Here is a 15800-nt window from a genome sequence, read left to right as displayed (position 1 = left end):
CACCATCTGCTGCACCATAACTTTGCATAATGCTAAAGGCCTCTGTTAGGTTAACAGATGTAATTTTGCTGCATCACGTCACATTTTTAAAGTTGTACAAAGTGTTACTCCTCAATGACACATGTCAATGGAACAAAGAAATTCTGGTTATCAGCCATGGTTGAATGGCGGAGCAGGCTCGATGGGCCGAGTGGCCTAATTCTGCTCCTATGTCTTCTGGTCTTATGATTCATATCCTGTCTGCCTTGTAAACAGAAGAGAATTTCTGCCCTCCTCACTAATTCATGGATAATTATGACACTTATTGAAAACAGTTCTACAAAATACTTCAATGTGGAAAACACATTGAAACTAGAGAAATGATGGTCATAACAGATTGTCTTGCCTTAAACTATAACCGCGACGTATTTTAAGGGCTTATAAAAATCCTTATGCCCAGACAAGAGTTAACAAAATGTAGCAGTGGATCAGTGGTGAGAAGCCTGGTTTTCAGCCTGGCCTGGCAACTAATCAAAACAGAACTGCATGTGCACACAACGGGACACCGCCCAGCCTAAAACCTGCGAGACTCTCCTCCTGACAACTCCCCAACCCCGCCACCCCCTCAACTAACCCAGACTTCTTTGTAAGTGGGTGCTTGTTCTGCACTTCCATGGGGAAGAATTGGAGAGAAGCTGAGTGATATTTCATGCCACTGGGCTCACGGAAGCAGTGAGGAATGGGTAAGAACAGAAAGAACACTGGGGGAGGCGGGTGGCTGAGGTGGGAAAGGAACAATTCTGTTTGGGCCTGTGAGAGGAGCGACAATGGTATTGGGTTTCAGAGAGGCAAATCTTTAACATTCTTATGGAAATTGTGTTTTCTGAAAGTATAATTGGTAGGTTTAATTTTATCAGATATGGATGTATTCAAAAAGTCTGAAGAATAAGCTAGTAATGTAATAATTGTTTGGAAAAAGTAGATAGACCAACAAGATATCGGGTCAGGAAACAAGCTGCTTTCAAACCTGTTCATGAGTAAATCAAAGATGTGACTATCTGGCATTTACTTTTGCCATTCCGTTGAAATCAGGTTGAACAATGAAGGAAAAACAAATCCCCACAAACCTGTTTTCCCTCCCCTTCTTGAGGCGGAACTGCTTTGCTCAGGTGTAGCTGAAGTGCAGGCAATGAGTGGTGTGTCTGTCCTGTTTGAGTTCTAGTGACATTCCCCAGATCTGACAGCTATAAGCAAGGCTGTATTTAATTGTGCATGAGTCAGGACACAGAAATTACTCCTGAGAGTGCAGACAGCGCTAAGTCATGTGGATTTTGCTCACAGTCTGACATCAAGGATCCTGAATGGATGGAAGTAAAACTAATTGAAGATTCGGGTGACATCATCATTATTCAAAAGGAGAGAAAGATAAGTTCAGAAACTATGGGCCTGTCAGCCCTCATATCAACAATGGGGAAACTTATAAAGATGGTAATTCAGGAAAACTTTGTTGGGCTTTTGGAAAATCTTTAGCTGGATAAACAAAAATCGTAAGAAGTCTCACAACACCAGGTTAAAGTCCAACAGGTTTATTTGGTAGCAAATACCATAAGCTTTTGGAGCGCTGCCCCTTCGTCAGATGGAGAGGTTACCACTCCATCTGACGAAGGGGCAGCGCTCTGAAAGCTTATGGTATTTGCTACCAAATAAACCTGTTGGACTTTAACCTGGTGTTGTGAGACTTCTTACTGTGCTTACCCCAGTCCAATGCCGGCATCTCCACATCATAAACAAAAATCAGCATGGATTTGTAAAAGACATGCTTGAGTAACTTTAATTAAGTTTTTTAATGAAGGAATAGAGAGGGTTGATGAAGATAGCGTGGTTGATGTGTATGTGGATTTTCAAAAGATGCTTGACAAAGTACCATGTAAAAATCTAATAATAGGGTGAACTGAAGGCAGAGAATAACAGTGAACAGTTCTTTTTCCTGATTGGAGAGGAGTGTCTAGTGATAACCCCTTATGGTCAGTATAAACACCGCTGCTCTTTTGATATATTATATATATATAATGATCTGGACTTGGATAAACAGGGTATAATTTCAAAGTTTGCAGCTGAGATGAAACTTGGAAATATGTATTTGAGAGCACTGGTAAGAGCACCTGTACTTTCTCAAGGTTTGATTCAATTCGGAGTCTGCTTAGGAAATACACAGAGGATCCAGTAGATAGCCCTCCTCTTACCCCACCACTTCTCTGGCTGTTCACACCTCGCCACCACTGCCAGAAAGGACAGAGAATTTGGCGCTCAGCCAAATCTCTGTTCACTGCAGCGGGATGGGAGAATCCCACAGGCATGACCAGCTGGAGAATCCCGCCCATGGACTTCTTAAAGGCAGGTTTTACACCTCACTGGAGTTGCATTCCACAAGGTATTAAACTCAAGGTCTGAGTTGCCTCCTCCAGGGGTTCCCACCCCATTGAACTTCAGAATCCGGAGAAGACACTGCTCTCGAGTTAGTCTTGATCTTTAAGCTTATCCAGGTCCTGTTACAACATAGGGACATAAATACAAAATACATTTAAGCTAAAATGATTTTGTGTGATACTTTTAACGTATCTACCAGCAAAATGTCATAGTAGCCTTGTTAGTTCAATGTTCTTTCCCAAATTAATTGTATTGCTGAAGAAAGCTATAACTGAATGATTTGGTTGGACTCCTGCTTTGCCTGAATTGCTATCAGTGAGGGAAAGGGATAGTAACAGTAATTATGGTAGCTCTAGAATGGGTTTGATGGGCTGCGCAATTATTATTTGTTCTATTCACACTTGTTTTGTGAATTCTTGAAAGTAAAGCACTTAGACCAGTCAGTTCTTAAAAGAAAGACTAAATAACAACTACTACAATATTTCACTTCATGTACTTAACTGTGTGCAACCAAAACAGTAGTTTGGATCTGTAGGAGTGCTGCTGTTCAGATGCATGCTGCACTGTGGGCAATGGCTACAAGAGGTGAGGGGCTGGGAATTCTGCAGACAATAACTCATTTGATGACTCCCCAAAGCATGGCCACCATCTACAACACACAAGTCATAAGTGTGATTAAATGCTCTCCACTTGCATCGATGAGTGCAAATCCAACAACATACAAGATGCTCAACACCATCCAGGACAAATCAACCTACTGGATTGGTATACCTTCCACAAACATTCACTCACTCCACCACTGACCCACAATGGCAGCAGTGTGTACCATCTACAAAATGCACTGCAGCAACTCAACAAGGCTCCTTTGACAGCACCTTCCAAACCCACAAACTCTACCACCTAGAGAGACAAGGCAGCATATACATTGGAACACCATTACCTGCGAGTTCCCCAACAAGCCACTCACCATCCTGACTTGGAAATATATCGTTGTTCTTTCACTGTCACTAGGAAAATCCTGGAACTCCTTCCCTAACAGCACTGTGGGTGTACCTACACCACATGAACTGCAGCAGTCCAAGAAGGCAACACATCACCACCTTCTCAGGAGCTATTAAGGATAGGCAATAAATGTTGGCCCAGCTGGCGACGCCCACATCCCGTGAACGAGTAACAAAAGAAAAACAACAAATGTGTTTTCTAGCCCATATGACGATATTGTGGTGCCTAGCGCTTTAACTAAAACATGAAATAATGTTTGTTTTGTTACTCATAGGTAATTAACAAAAGGGGTTGTGATTACATTTTGAAGCACGTTCCAGAAATGCACCGAGAGCACCGTGGCCTGACTCCTAAGGAGGGGTTGCTGAGATTTATTAAAGAGGCTTGCCTTTTGGAGGACGTACCCATTCATTATTACAGGCTCCAAAAAGTAAGGAACATATTTCCTTATCGTTCATTCCGGTAATAATAAGATGGAAGTTAGTAATTTTGTAGAACAAATACTATACGTGCTGCTGGTTTTGGTGTCTATAGTCTTTAGCTTGTGTGTCTCTCTGTGTGTTATTAAACATTGACCTGATGCAACAAAAGCTAATTTAAAAAATAAGTGACATCAAAGGCAATTTTTATCTGAAATATCTGACCTAGTTGGATCAGAGGTTTATGGATGAACCAATTTTATTTCTTGCATGTGAATTTTAATTCAATTTCGGAGCTAAGCAGTTTTGCAGTACTCGAACCAATCAGGCTCATTGATGGGATCCGTTAGCTAGGGCCCATGATTCTTCCCATTCAATTCTAGTTAACTCTGTCAGCCTAATGATTAGCTGGGCAAGAAGGTAGAATTTTCTCGGTAATATGTGTCAGTGAGCCTGTCAGGTTTCAGCTGGTTAAACTCCATCAGTACTTAGCTGTTGCCAACCTGGATCTGGACTAGCCTGTGGCAGGAGCTTGGTCTAAAGACTTGTGTCATAATGTGCTATACGTTCAGGTTGCTCAGCTTCTGAAGTACACAGGTTGACATTTAGTTGTTGAAATGTTTGCTTTAACCAGCTGTGCAGAGTGCGATTCAAACTTTGTCTAGGTGGTCAGGAATCTTGACAACAACAATTGCTTGCAGCGCTGTTAATGTAGTAAAGCATCCCAAAGCTTCTCACCGAAGCATTATCCAACAAAATCTGACACCAAGGCATATTTGGAGATATTAGATGAGAGGGTTACGAAGGGATAGGTTTTAAAGAGCATCTTAAATCAGGAAAGGGAAGCAGAGAGGTGAAAGGTTTGGGGAAGAAATTCCTGAGTTTAGGGTCTTTGCAGCCGAAGACTTGGCTGGCAATGAAGGAGCAATTAGAATCAAGGAGATTCAAAGGACCAGAATGAGAGGCCCACAGATATCCTGGAGAGTTGTAGTCTGGTGTTATGGTTCAGGTCAGAAACTCCGTAGTGTTCTATGGATCATAATTTTTGCATCTTGAATTTAGCTAGGATAAACATGATGTGTTCCACTTCAGGTATTACTCAAGTGACCCACTAGGGAGCTTTTATCAAACAAAGTTTATTTAAGAATATAGTTAACAAGTATAGTACAAAAATGAGCAAAAACTTTTATCAATTACAAACAAGAAATAAAGAATCATGATAACAATCAAGATATCTATAATTTTCCAATCAAATTAATCCCATTGATAAAAGAGTCTTTGAACTGGTTTAACACAGCACAGACTAATGCTGACATGATATTAGAAATTGAGTCCTTTGGTTGGAGAATTGAAAACTCTGTCTTGATTCACTCAGAACAGGTTGAAGTCAGAACAGCTTCCCAGAACATCAGGGACCTTAGGCAAATTACTAACAGCAAATTCTTTCCTTCAGGAAGGCAAAACCTTGCTTTAAGATCACCAGCAGAATTTCCAAATAAAACAGGGAGAGAGAGATTTCTGTTCAGCTTGCTATCCCTGTTAAAACCCAACAGCAGCTCAGAACTGAAAATGAAACTTTAAGGTCACTGGGAAAAAACCCTGTCCAAAAACACATGACCGTCTTCCTAACAATGGAGGATGATAAAACTAATCCCAGAGTCAACACAAACAACCCCATTTAAACCATTTAAGTAGCAATAAAAGGACACCTTCAGTCAAGATGGTAACATCAGCTAAGGCTGTGAGCTGTGAAGCACTGATGGTGAGAGCTGCAGAGATCATGATCTTTTAAAAAGTCTCTTAAAGGTACACTAACGTCACACTGGGAGAGATTAGTGTGATGGGGATTGGATGAGGCCAAAAAGTCATTTGAAAATATGGTTGAAAATTTTAAAATGCTTAAGCATGGGGGTGATGGGTGAATGAGACTTTGTACAAATTAGGACATTAGTCACAGAGATTTGGATGACCTCCTGAACTTTACATATGCTAACAATTTATCTTGTTGCAGGACAAGAAGGATGAGCGCCCCTCGGTGGTGCTTGGGCTAACTTTGAAAGGCATACATATTTATCAGGTACAAATAAGGATCTAACTCTGTAAAAATGTAATGTTCATCTAATGCTTTATTAGTGACCGTATTGAGCTGCCTTTAGGATTCCTATGTTTTGCACTTTGTATTTCTGGAGAAATTAATTGTCAAACATATTCACTTTCTGTTTTGGTTCTGTTTATAGGAGTCTCAGCGTGTCAGACAGTTGTTGTATGACTTTCCATGGTCAAATGTTGGCAAGCTTACTTTCCTGGTAAGTGAAGGAATGCTGTCCTTCCAGTGTTGGAATCTTGTAAGGCTAGTTTTGAACAATTCATTCTTTAACCAGCAAAAATGCATTTCAGATGTTTCCCCTCACTGTCCAGTTGATATTTGTTTCTAACCGCAAATGTTGTTCAATTTCAAGGAAGCTCTGGACATGTTGGAGGTGGTTCTCTGGGCTCACATGTGCACAGGCACAAATCGCATTATGGCCAGAGACTCGCGCGAGAGGGGCCATAGCGGGATTTATGTTGGGGGAGAACTCATTTTGAGATTCCTCCTACTTGCACAGGCAACGTAATATGGTTCATGCCCAGGGGGAATCTCTGTAGGGTTGTCTGGAGATTGGGGTGCCATTTAAAAATGGCACCTCGGTCTCTGAGGAACTGGCCTTGTTGGCGTCTGTAGGTCCCACATCTCTTACCCAGCAGGTATCACCCCAAGTTCTGAATGGCCCCAAATTCACAGAGAATGGGGAGCTCAGCAGGAGTGCTTTGTAGTAGGTAAGTTTAGAGGTAACAAAGGTGTGGATGAGGGTTTCAGAGCAGATAGGTTGAAGAAATAACCTGATCTTAAACATTACATTTTAAATACCTATGTGCTGTCGTTGCACATACTCCCACTTACTAGAGTGTAACAATACTCCCTGATCAATAATGGTGCTTTAGCCAAACAGAACTTCTGCGTAGTTTGTTAAGGGATCTTCTGTAGGTTTCACAGCTGATTCAGTGCAGTATGGAACATGCATGTACATCACTCCAGTGTGGATTTTCTTTCCAGGAGAAATTTCATTCTAAATTTCAAGTCCAATTCACTGTCCTATGAAAGCTTTTTTTAAGCTTGCATTTAATTTGACTTATTCTCTGACCCTATTTCCCTTTCATTTTATCACATGCATTATTTTCTAACCACAGAGGCAAGTGTCAGAGCAGTGAATCAAATACTTGCTGCAGAAAAGTGAGATGTAATTTCTTCTGGAATATCTCTGATTTCTACAAGTATTTGCCTATGAAGGGGCAACTCATTTATTTTACTCCAGTTTGTTTGCATCAATTAATGTAATGTTGAGAAGCTGAACCATAGAAACATAGAATCCCTACAGTGCAGAAGGAGGCTATTCGGTCCATCGAGTTTGCACCAACTCTCCGAAAGAGCATCTTACCCTGGCCCAGCCACCTGCTCTATCCGTACATTTCCCATGGCTAATCCACACGTATCTGGACACTAAGGGCAATTTAGCATGGTCTTTCCACCTAACCTGCACATCTTTGGACTGTAGGAGGAAACTGGAGCAGAAACGGGGAGAATTTGTAGTCACCCAAGGCCGGAATTGAACCTGGGTCCCTGGCGCTGTGAGACAGCAGTGCAAATCACTGTGCAACTGTAATTGAGACATTATGAAGATATTTTCAATAGCTAATATTTTTCAGGGTAGATTTGTGTTCTGTAAAGTAGGTGACCAAAAGGTGGTGGTGATTATGGCTTGTTTCTGATAGAATAACATATGGACTCTGCATGAAGTGGACTTGATAGGTCAAGTAGGCTTTACTTGTTCTAGACTTTGCACCTAGAAGGACAAGGGCAGCAGATTCAAGGTGACACCATCACACATTCCCCTCCAAGACACACACCATCCTGACTTGGAACTATATCACCTTTCCTTCAATGTTGCTGGATCAAAATCCTGGAATTCCCTTCATAACATCACATGAGATGGTTCACCGCCACCATCTGGAGGGCAATTGAGGATGAGCAACAAATGCTGGCATTGACAGCAATGCTAAAGTCCCCAACCGTGGTTCATAGGAGAATGTAGTAGGATTTTCCTCTTGTTTCAATTATTAAGGTTATTTCCAACGCGAGTTGAGTTTTGTCATGCGATTTTAAACCGTTGCTTCCTTTTGTGCTGCAGGGGAAGAAGTTTGAGATCCAGCCGGACGGTTTACCCTCGGCTCGGAAGCTGATCTATTACACAGGCTGTCCGTTCCGATCCAGACATTTGCTGCAGCTCCTCAGTAGCAGTCATCGACTGTACATGAATATTCAGCCCCTGCTCAAGCAGATTCGAAAAATTGAAGAAATGGAAGGTAAGGGCAGAAAGCCTTAAATGCACGGATTAAACTTGCATAAAGGTTTTTACTTTAAACCAAAAAGTTTATTGAAATTTAACCAGCCTGGACTTCTGTTGTATCATGCTACTGCTGCCATCTTGTGGGCTGTTTATGAAAGGCCATCCACCTTCTACCAGCAAGAAATATGAAACATTCATTTTCCTCATTATTCTAGTGTGAATCACTTTCAGAAATGCTTCCAATTCAGATATTTTCTCCCCTTAGGAACTACCGATTAATGTGCACAGTATTCCCACTCTAGAAACCATACTTTAAAGGATTTTGAGCAAAAAGAAAACTGCGCCTCATTGAGTAATCCTACTTTAGAAACTCAATCTAGACATGCCACATCAGTCAATTAATTCTTAACTTTCTCAAATATTTGGGAGAGTGAATCATTTATTTTACATTATTTTTGGGAAAAGATGTTTCATATTTACATTAACGTTTACATCTCTTCACAATGTACAATGCAGAGAAAAAGCGTTACAGAGAATCGTATATCAGCGATGCCTTTGAGATGGATCTAGAGCGACTAGATGAGCATTCACATGGCAGTGGGAGCAGTCAAGGAAGCGTAAGGAACAAACAGCTGTCCCGTCATTCAACCGTTAGCCACAGTAGTTCACATACCTCTGGAATTGAGGCAGACTCAAGGCACAGAATGTCAGCGGAGATGGCAGTGGACGAACCATTTTCTGCGGAGCCAGTGCACAGTATGGTTAAATACCATAGTTCAATGAGAAGCCGCAGAAGTTCCCACACATCAGGAATAGAGAAAGACCGGAGGGATGATGATGGTAAGAATGGTGGCAAATTATTTTAAATCAGTTCAGTTATATGACCATTCTCCCAGTCACTTAACATTACTATAGCAGTTTGTACAAAAGGTCTAGTAACAACTACCACAGTTTAGCATTTGTGTTGAGCTTCTTAGGAGTGACATTTATTGAGATCACAGCCGATTCAGGCAAAGAAACAGCCCAAATGTTTTGTTTGGGGGAGGCTGCCTTTGAATTTCAAAAATACTTTGAAATTAGATGCACAAGCTGTTACTATGGAGTGAATTTAAGACCGTCCTAAGGGTTTGGAGAAATCGGTGGAGATCAATTTGACTTGATTCAAACTAAACCCATGAAGCCAACACTATTCTGTCAATGATAGTCAAGTCAAAGAGATACAGGGGTGCAGCACTTTTTAGTAAATTAACTAAATACTAATTCACCCAATGATGAATGAAATGAATTACTTTGCTTTCCACAGTTGCTGGATTGTAAAGCCAAACTGATCTCCCTTCAATGGAAATAAAATTGATGATAGCTGATTTACACAACATACCTGCTTTTTGCAAGTTTTCATACAATATTGGCAACTAGCAAATTCTATTTACAAACCATTCAGTTGGTCAAGTGTGCAACTGCAGTGAAGTAGTTGTTTAAGTATGCACTGCATTGCATATAACATACATGGAGAACAACATTGGATGAGTGCCTCATTGCATTGTTTTTACTTTCTAAATCAATCAACAAAAACACTAGTCATGACTTAAAATTTAAAGAGGTTTGTTTTATAAGGCTGTTTGCTGATTAAACCTAACTCTTCAATAACTAACTACCACTCTTTCCTTCTACAGAAGTGGAGGTCCCTGTGGATGATCCACTTGAGACATCTCAGGAAAATGTTATAATCGAAGGTGAATCTGTTGACTATCCCATTTTAAAGCAAGACCATTGGCAAGGTGAGCAGACTGGTTATAGGATACATGCTCAGTAACGATCATCACTGATTCAGTAACTTTCACTGAGAAGGGATCAGGGCTGAGTCTCAGACTCCAGTTAAGTGGGTGAAAATTGCTAAAGATTGTAGTAGGATTGGGTGTCAGTAGAAATAAAGATCATAGGTAGAGATTCACAGGCTATGATCATAGTAGTTGTGCTGTGATCGCATCACTGGTGATCAGTACATAGAGCCGACTGAAGCATATGTGGTTGGCTCCAAACAAAAGCCATTAAAATATACAGGGACAGCCTGGGGTCCTATTATTTGCATGCAGCTCTGAAGGAACCATGTGAATGCAGCCCCCTTAATTTCACTGGTGTGATTTAAAACTATAACATCAACTTGTAGTGCCTTTAATGCAGTAAATGGTTCCAAGGCACTTCACTGGAGACAATCAAACAACATTTACACTTGCTCAAGGAGATAATGGGGTGGATGACTAAAAGCTCGGTCAAAATGATAAGTTTTTAGGAGTCTCTTGAAAGAGAAAGAGGCGGAGAGATTTTGGGAGGAAATTCCAGAGCTTGGGGCTTAGATGGTCAAAAAGTTGTAAATGATGGGGGCGAAGGAAACTGTGTACGCACAAAAAGTTGGAATTGGAAAAATGTAAAGAGTTCTCAGAAGGAAGTTACAGAGATAGAGAAGGGTGAGGTTATGGAGGGATTTGAACAGGAAGATGAGAATTTTAAAACAGAGAGATTTGTGCATCAAAAACAATCAAAGGACAGCGAGCACAGAGGTAATGGTTGAAAGGGACTTATTGTTAGATAGGATACACATTGTGGAATAGTTGAGTCTGGTGAATAACATAAGCATGAATGAGAGTTTCCATCAACCGATGGACTGCATTATGGACAAAGATAGGAGAGGTTATGAAAATGGAAGTAGGCAGTCTTTGTGATGAGGGATTGGCCGCTCAGCTAAAGATCACATGTGTCAATGTTGTGAACAGTCTGATTCAGCCTGAGAGGGTGGTCATGGAGGGAGATGGATTCAATATTATGGAATGGAACGTGTGACCAATGGCTTCAAAGAAAATTGCAAAACAACAGTGACTAATTTTAGGAACAATTTACAAACAAAACCCTTTCCAATCAATAGTTTTTATTTAAAGATTAAAATTGAGTACAGGTATTATGATTAGATGATGTGCTGGCCAGTACTTCGGTATCATTTTGTTACCTCTAGAATTGACAATACCAACACACTCTTGGCCAGCCCTCATATCCCAACTTCTAAATTTATCCAAAGGGCCAAGTCCAGTTCACCCATCATCGCTGTGCTCACTACCTACATTAGCTTCCAGTTAAGCGTATTCTCAATTCTAATATTCTCATCCTTATTTTCAAATCTATCAAAGGCCATACACATAGCTTCTCTGTAATCCCTCAGGTCTTACAAACCTCCAAGGTATCTGTGTTCCTCCAATTCTGGCCTCTTTGAGAATCACTGGCTGTGTTGGACTTTAACCTGGTGTTGTTAAACTTCTTACTGTGCCTTTGGCTGCCAGTGTTCTAAAGTTCTGGCATTCTCTCCCTAAACCACTCTGCATCTCTGTTTCTCTTACCTTCAAGGTGCGTAACAGGTACCTCTTCAACCAAGATTTTAGTTATTTGCCCTAATGTGAAATTCTGTTTGAATGCACTCCTGTGAAGCACTTTGGGGTGGTTCATATGTTAAAGGTGCTGAGTAAATACAAGTTGTTGTTGGCACATATTGAACTGTAAAGATTTTCAATTAATCTCTTCTGTACATCATGTGACAGAGCTCCGTAGTGACAGCCTTGGCCAAAGCCACTGATGTGTGGAATCACAGAATACAATCCTCAAAACACACAGAAAAATACTACTATCCCATCTTGCAGTGAGTGAGATTCTCTGGCATCCCCTTAGTGTCATTCTCAGTGGCAGGAGGTTGCACACTGTTTTCTGGCGGCAGGATCCTTGGGTTCCGCCGCTGTCAATGGGAATTCCCATTGAAGTCACCTCATGCTGCTGGGAAACCCGTGGTGGGGGGTGCGCTGTTGTTGGGACCAGAGAACCCCACTGGTATGAACGGCCAGAGAATTCTAGCCAATATAAATAGACTTATTCAGTCAACATGGATCAAAGGTCTAATTATAAACAAATACAACTCTAGAAAGTGAAATCATCAATATCTCATAATCTTACAGGAATGATTTAATTTGCTAGTAAAATAATCTAAAGAAAGCCTACATTGAAAATATCATAAATTAAATCATATTAGTCTTTTTAGCAATGAAGTCTGTTTTACTTTTTAGATATTACCAATGATACCACTCTGAGTTTGTGTGATCCCTCAGTAAAACTTCGAGGACAAAGTGTGGACTCGCTCTCTCAGGTATGAAGTCTTGTCTTTGCCATCTTGTGAAGAAACTGGAGCCCAGTTCTTTGTGTTCACACATTAAACCAGATTTGCTTAAACACTATCTTAAAAGGTGCTGTGTAATCAACTATTTGGCCAGCAGAAGGTATAGAAATATAAAAGTGAACTCATATTTGCAACGTAGATCAGCAGACCAATAATTTGGGTCTCCCATAATTTTGCTTGGTAAACTAACCAATCACTGTACTATGTTCTTACTTTGCTGTTAAGTCATTTGTGATATCTAAAAGCAGCTAGGGTAATGAAATCAGTGTTATGAATACACACAGATACTAGAAAGGGAAGTTAAAAGTTTCTTCTAGGGAAAGTATAATTTTTAAAAATCTTTCAGACCTTCAAAAAACTGAATGGAGAAATGTGTCTTTACTTTTACAGGCAACGCGATCTAAGCCGCGAAACTCAACTGACCGTCATAGTCAGAGTTTGGATGATGTACGTCTGTACCAGCAGCAACCACCTTTAGGTCACACTTTATCTTCAGACAGCTCCCAGAGCTACACTTTTGGCTGCATCTATGAAGACAAAGATAGCCAATTTTGCTACACTTATTCCACAGCAGATTGCAAGACTAAGTCTACATTTTACGGCAAACGTTCAATGAACTGTCTATCCCTGGACCTCCTTGGAGAAGAACAACTGACAGAATTTGTGGTATAATTAATGACGATCATCATGGTTAATTTGCTAATTAGACAAGCCTTGGACATCTATTTTTGAGGGTTAAATTATGATTTGAGGAAGTTGCATTATGAAACATAATGTGAAGATGTCCTGTAACAGGAATCAACAGTGTGGAAGATCCAAAACATGAGCCTATCAGTAATTTCTGCAAACTTAACGGATTACTGTATACCTCACCAATACTTGGAGCCCAAACTGAAGATTCATTGTTAGAAGCAACTGTCTGAGTAATTTTGGGACTTACTGTGGTAATTTTGCAATGGGTTTTATTTTATATATAGAAAACAAATGGAAAATGCTTAAGTATTTCTATTTCAGAACAAGGATTTTGTCAATACTGGCCTTCTCTGCAAAACAATTCCGTATTTGTCCAAATGAGAAAAGTACAGATAGTTCATCTTACCTGTGAGGCATTCAATATGAGTTGAGTAGCAATGAACAGTGAGCATGAGAATTAGGAACAGGAGTAGGCCATTCAGCCCCTTGGGCTCCCTCTGCCATTTGATAAGATCATGGCTGACCTGACTGTAGCCTCAACTCCACTTTCTGTCACCCCTCCTGCACCTTCCCCCCTCCACCTCCCCAATAACCCTTGACTCTTTTGTTGATCATAAATCTACCTGAAGTGAATCACTAGAATGAATGACCTTTGTTGGTGTCTCATCCAGTGTTCCTTAAGCTTCCCCACAACAAAATTGGTGGGAGATGCACCTGTATTTAAGGAGTCGCGCTTCAGCTAACCTGGAAGTTCATTTTTAATACCTACCCCACTGCAAAGAACAGCAATATGACCATCTATCCAGAGTACACATTCAGAATTACTTTCTGGGCACTGCTCTTATTGGAGGAAGGTGCTTAAACTGAACAATATTCAAGCAAATATTAACGAATGATTATTTTGATCATTTAAAGAAAGGTATGCTTCAGTGGCAACAGAGTGACCAATGCTCCAATTAACAATGAATTCTTAATCAATACTGTGCCATTATTGGGAGATGCTAAGCAATTGTATGATCTTCCCATAAATAGAAAAATTAGAGATTGGTCCAATCACCATTTACCATTGTACACCTCCAATCGGCAAGTATGGAGTAGAATTAAGAGAGGCTAGGAAACAAGATTTAATTTATCCTCTTCAAAAACTGGTTTCAAGCCAGGTTGTGCAGAGTTGCCAAGATCACCATTTTAAATATGCACGGTCAGAGTAGACTCCAGCTTCACATTGCTACCCATCCTTGGTCTAAACTAATCTGCATTGGCACAGTGATACAGATGACAGGTAGCTTGCATTCAATTGGGCCAGGTGGTTTTGGGATGTGCTGGAAGTATTAATTAAAAACAGAATTGTAAATTGCTCTTCTGTGTCTGTGTAAATGGAGACCAAAAATGCACTGAATGTGATAACAAAGGAATAATATTGCGCTGCTTCTGAAATGTATCTTTGACACGTGCCTTATGCTGATGTTGGAGTAAGAGAATATGCAACAACATTCTCGGTATTTATCGACTGAGAAATATGAACTGAATGGAAAATAAGCAATGCCAGACCAAGATGTGCAAATGTAGCCTACTTGAGGGGGGGAATGGAATTCCGTTTCATGAAATGATGTAGTAAGTCCAGGCAATAGGGATGAGGAGAGACAGAATCTATTCCTTTTCGTTTTTCATCCTATTTACAAATATTCTGGTTGTTGCACTTTTTTTTCTATAATCCCCAGAATGATTAAAATTACATCATAGATAGTGCCCATTCAGCCCATCTAGCTCTCCAAGTACATTTCTTTCTCTTTTTTCCCCATATCTTTTGTACTTTCTCTTTTAAGTATTTATCCAGTTGCTATTCAAATGATGATGTAAGCTTTGTCTCCAAGTCACTTTCAGTAAAACATTCCTTGTTCTACTGACCCACTAGTGTACGAAATCTGCCTCCCATTCTTCTAGTGATCTTGTATTAATTCCCGCGTTATCTATTCACCAGTTCAAACAATTTTTCATTATTTACCATGTCAAACTTTCCTAATTTTGAAAATCCTCTCCAGTCTCCCTTATTAATCTTTGTTCTTCCAGTGAAAGAGCTCCAAATTTTAAAGCCAGCCTTTAAAACTGTAACTACTTATTTAGGGCAGACTCATTCAACAATATTTGGTCATTCATTCATGCCCTGCTTATGGGGCATCACTATATGCAAATTGACTGCATGTTTTGCCTATGTAACAACAGTAACTACACTTCAAGTCATCCCGTCGGTTGGACGGTCCTAAAAATGTTAATATTATGCAAGTACAAGGCATCATCCAACCAGATGTCTTACAATCTCAACATCACTTCCTCACCTTGCATTCAATGCATCTGTCAAAACTCAAAACAATTTGACTTTTTATGATTCTGTGTTTCTACCTTTAAAGAGCTACTGCATTTTAACTATGGGATATCTTAGAAAGAATATAACCATTAGGGTATACTTCCACTTTCTTCTTTTCCTCAAAATGTTATGGTTCACATTCTGTGCATTGAACTACAGATACCACCTCGTCAATAATGTCACTAACCTATCAGTGCCCACTTACATTCTTCCTCTGTTTGCCGTTCCCCAAGTTGGTATTATCAACAAGGTTTAGCCTCTGGTGGCTGTCTGGAGCAGACCCCCTATTCACATAAGGAAAACATCCATTGTCCCTTATT

The 15800-nt window shown here is 40.2% G+C and overlaps 1 protein-coding gene across 3 annotated transcripts in view; it reads left to right on the top strand.

Annotated features, from left to right (window-relative positions):
• The window catches only part of LOC144504322 (FERM domain-containing protein 6), a 64407-nt gene extending 48935 nt beyond the window's left edge, over positions 1 to 15472 (top strand). For 2 of the 3 annotated variants that reach the window (XM_078229479.1, XM_078229481.1), the window contains exons 7-14: positions 3683 to 3838; positions 5839 to 5904; positions 6065 to 6133; positions 8054 to 8228; positions 8729 to 9052; positions 9886 to 9990; positions 12313 to 12392; positions 12813 to 13215. In XM_078229479.1, coding sequence (XP_078085605.1) covers positions 3683 to 3838; positions 5839 to 5904; positions 6065 to 6133; positions 8054 to 8228; positions 8729 to 9052; positions 9886 to 9990; positions 12313 to 12392; positions 12813 to 13094 — 1257 coding nt within the window. In that variant the 3' untranslated portion in view covers positions 13095 to 13215. Of the gene's footprint in view, positions 1 to 3682; positions 3839 to 5838; positions 5905 to 6064; positions 6134 to 8053; positions 8229 to 8728; positions 9053 to 9885; positions 9991 to 12312; positions 12393 to 12812 lie in introns of all 3 variants that reach the window. The other variant, XM_078229480.1, reaches the window with a different exon arrangement.
• Positions 15473 to 15800: the final 328 nt, after the last annotated feature.

Source organism: Mustelus asterias, chromosome 15 (genome assembly GCF_964213995.1).
Source record: "Mustelus asterias chromosome 15, sMusAst1.hap1.1, whole genome shotgun sequence".
Lineage (NCBI taxonomy): Eukaryota > Metazoa > Chordata > Chondrichthyes > Carcharhiniformes > Triakidae > Mustelus > Mustelus asterias.
The sequence above is the reverse complement of the archived record's forward strand: the minus strand, read 5'-3'. Positions and strand labels throughout refer to the sequence as shown.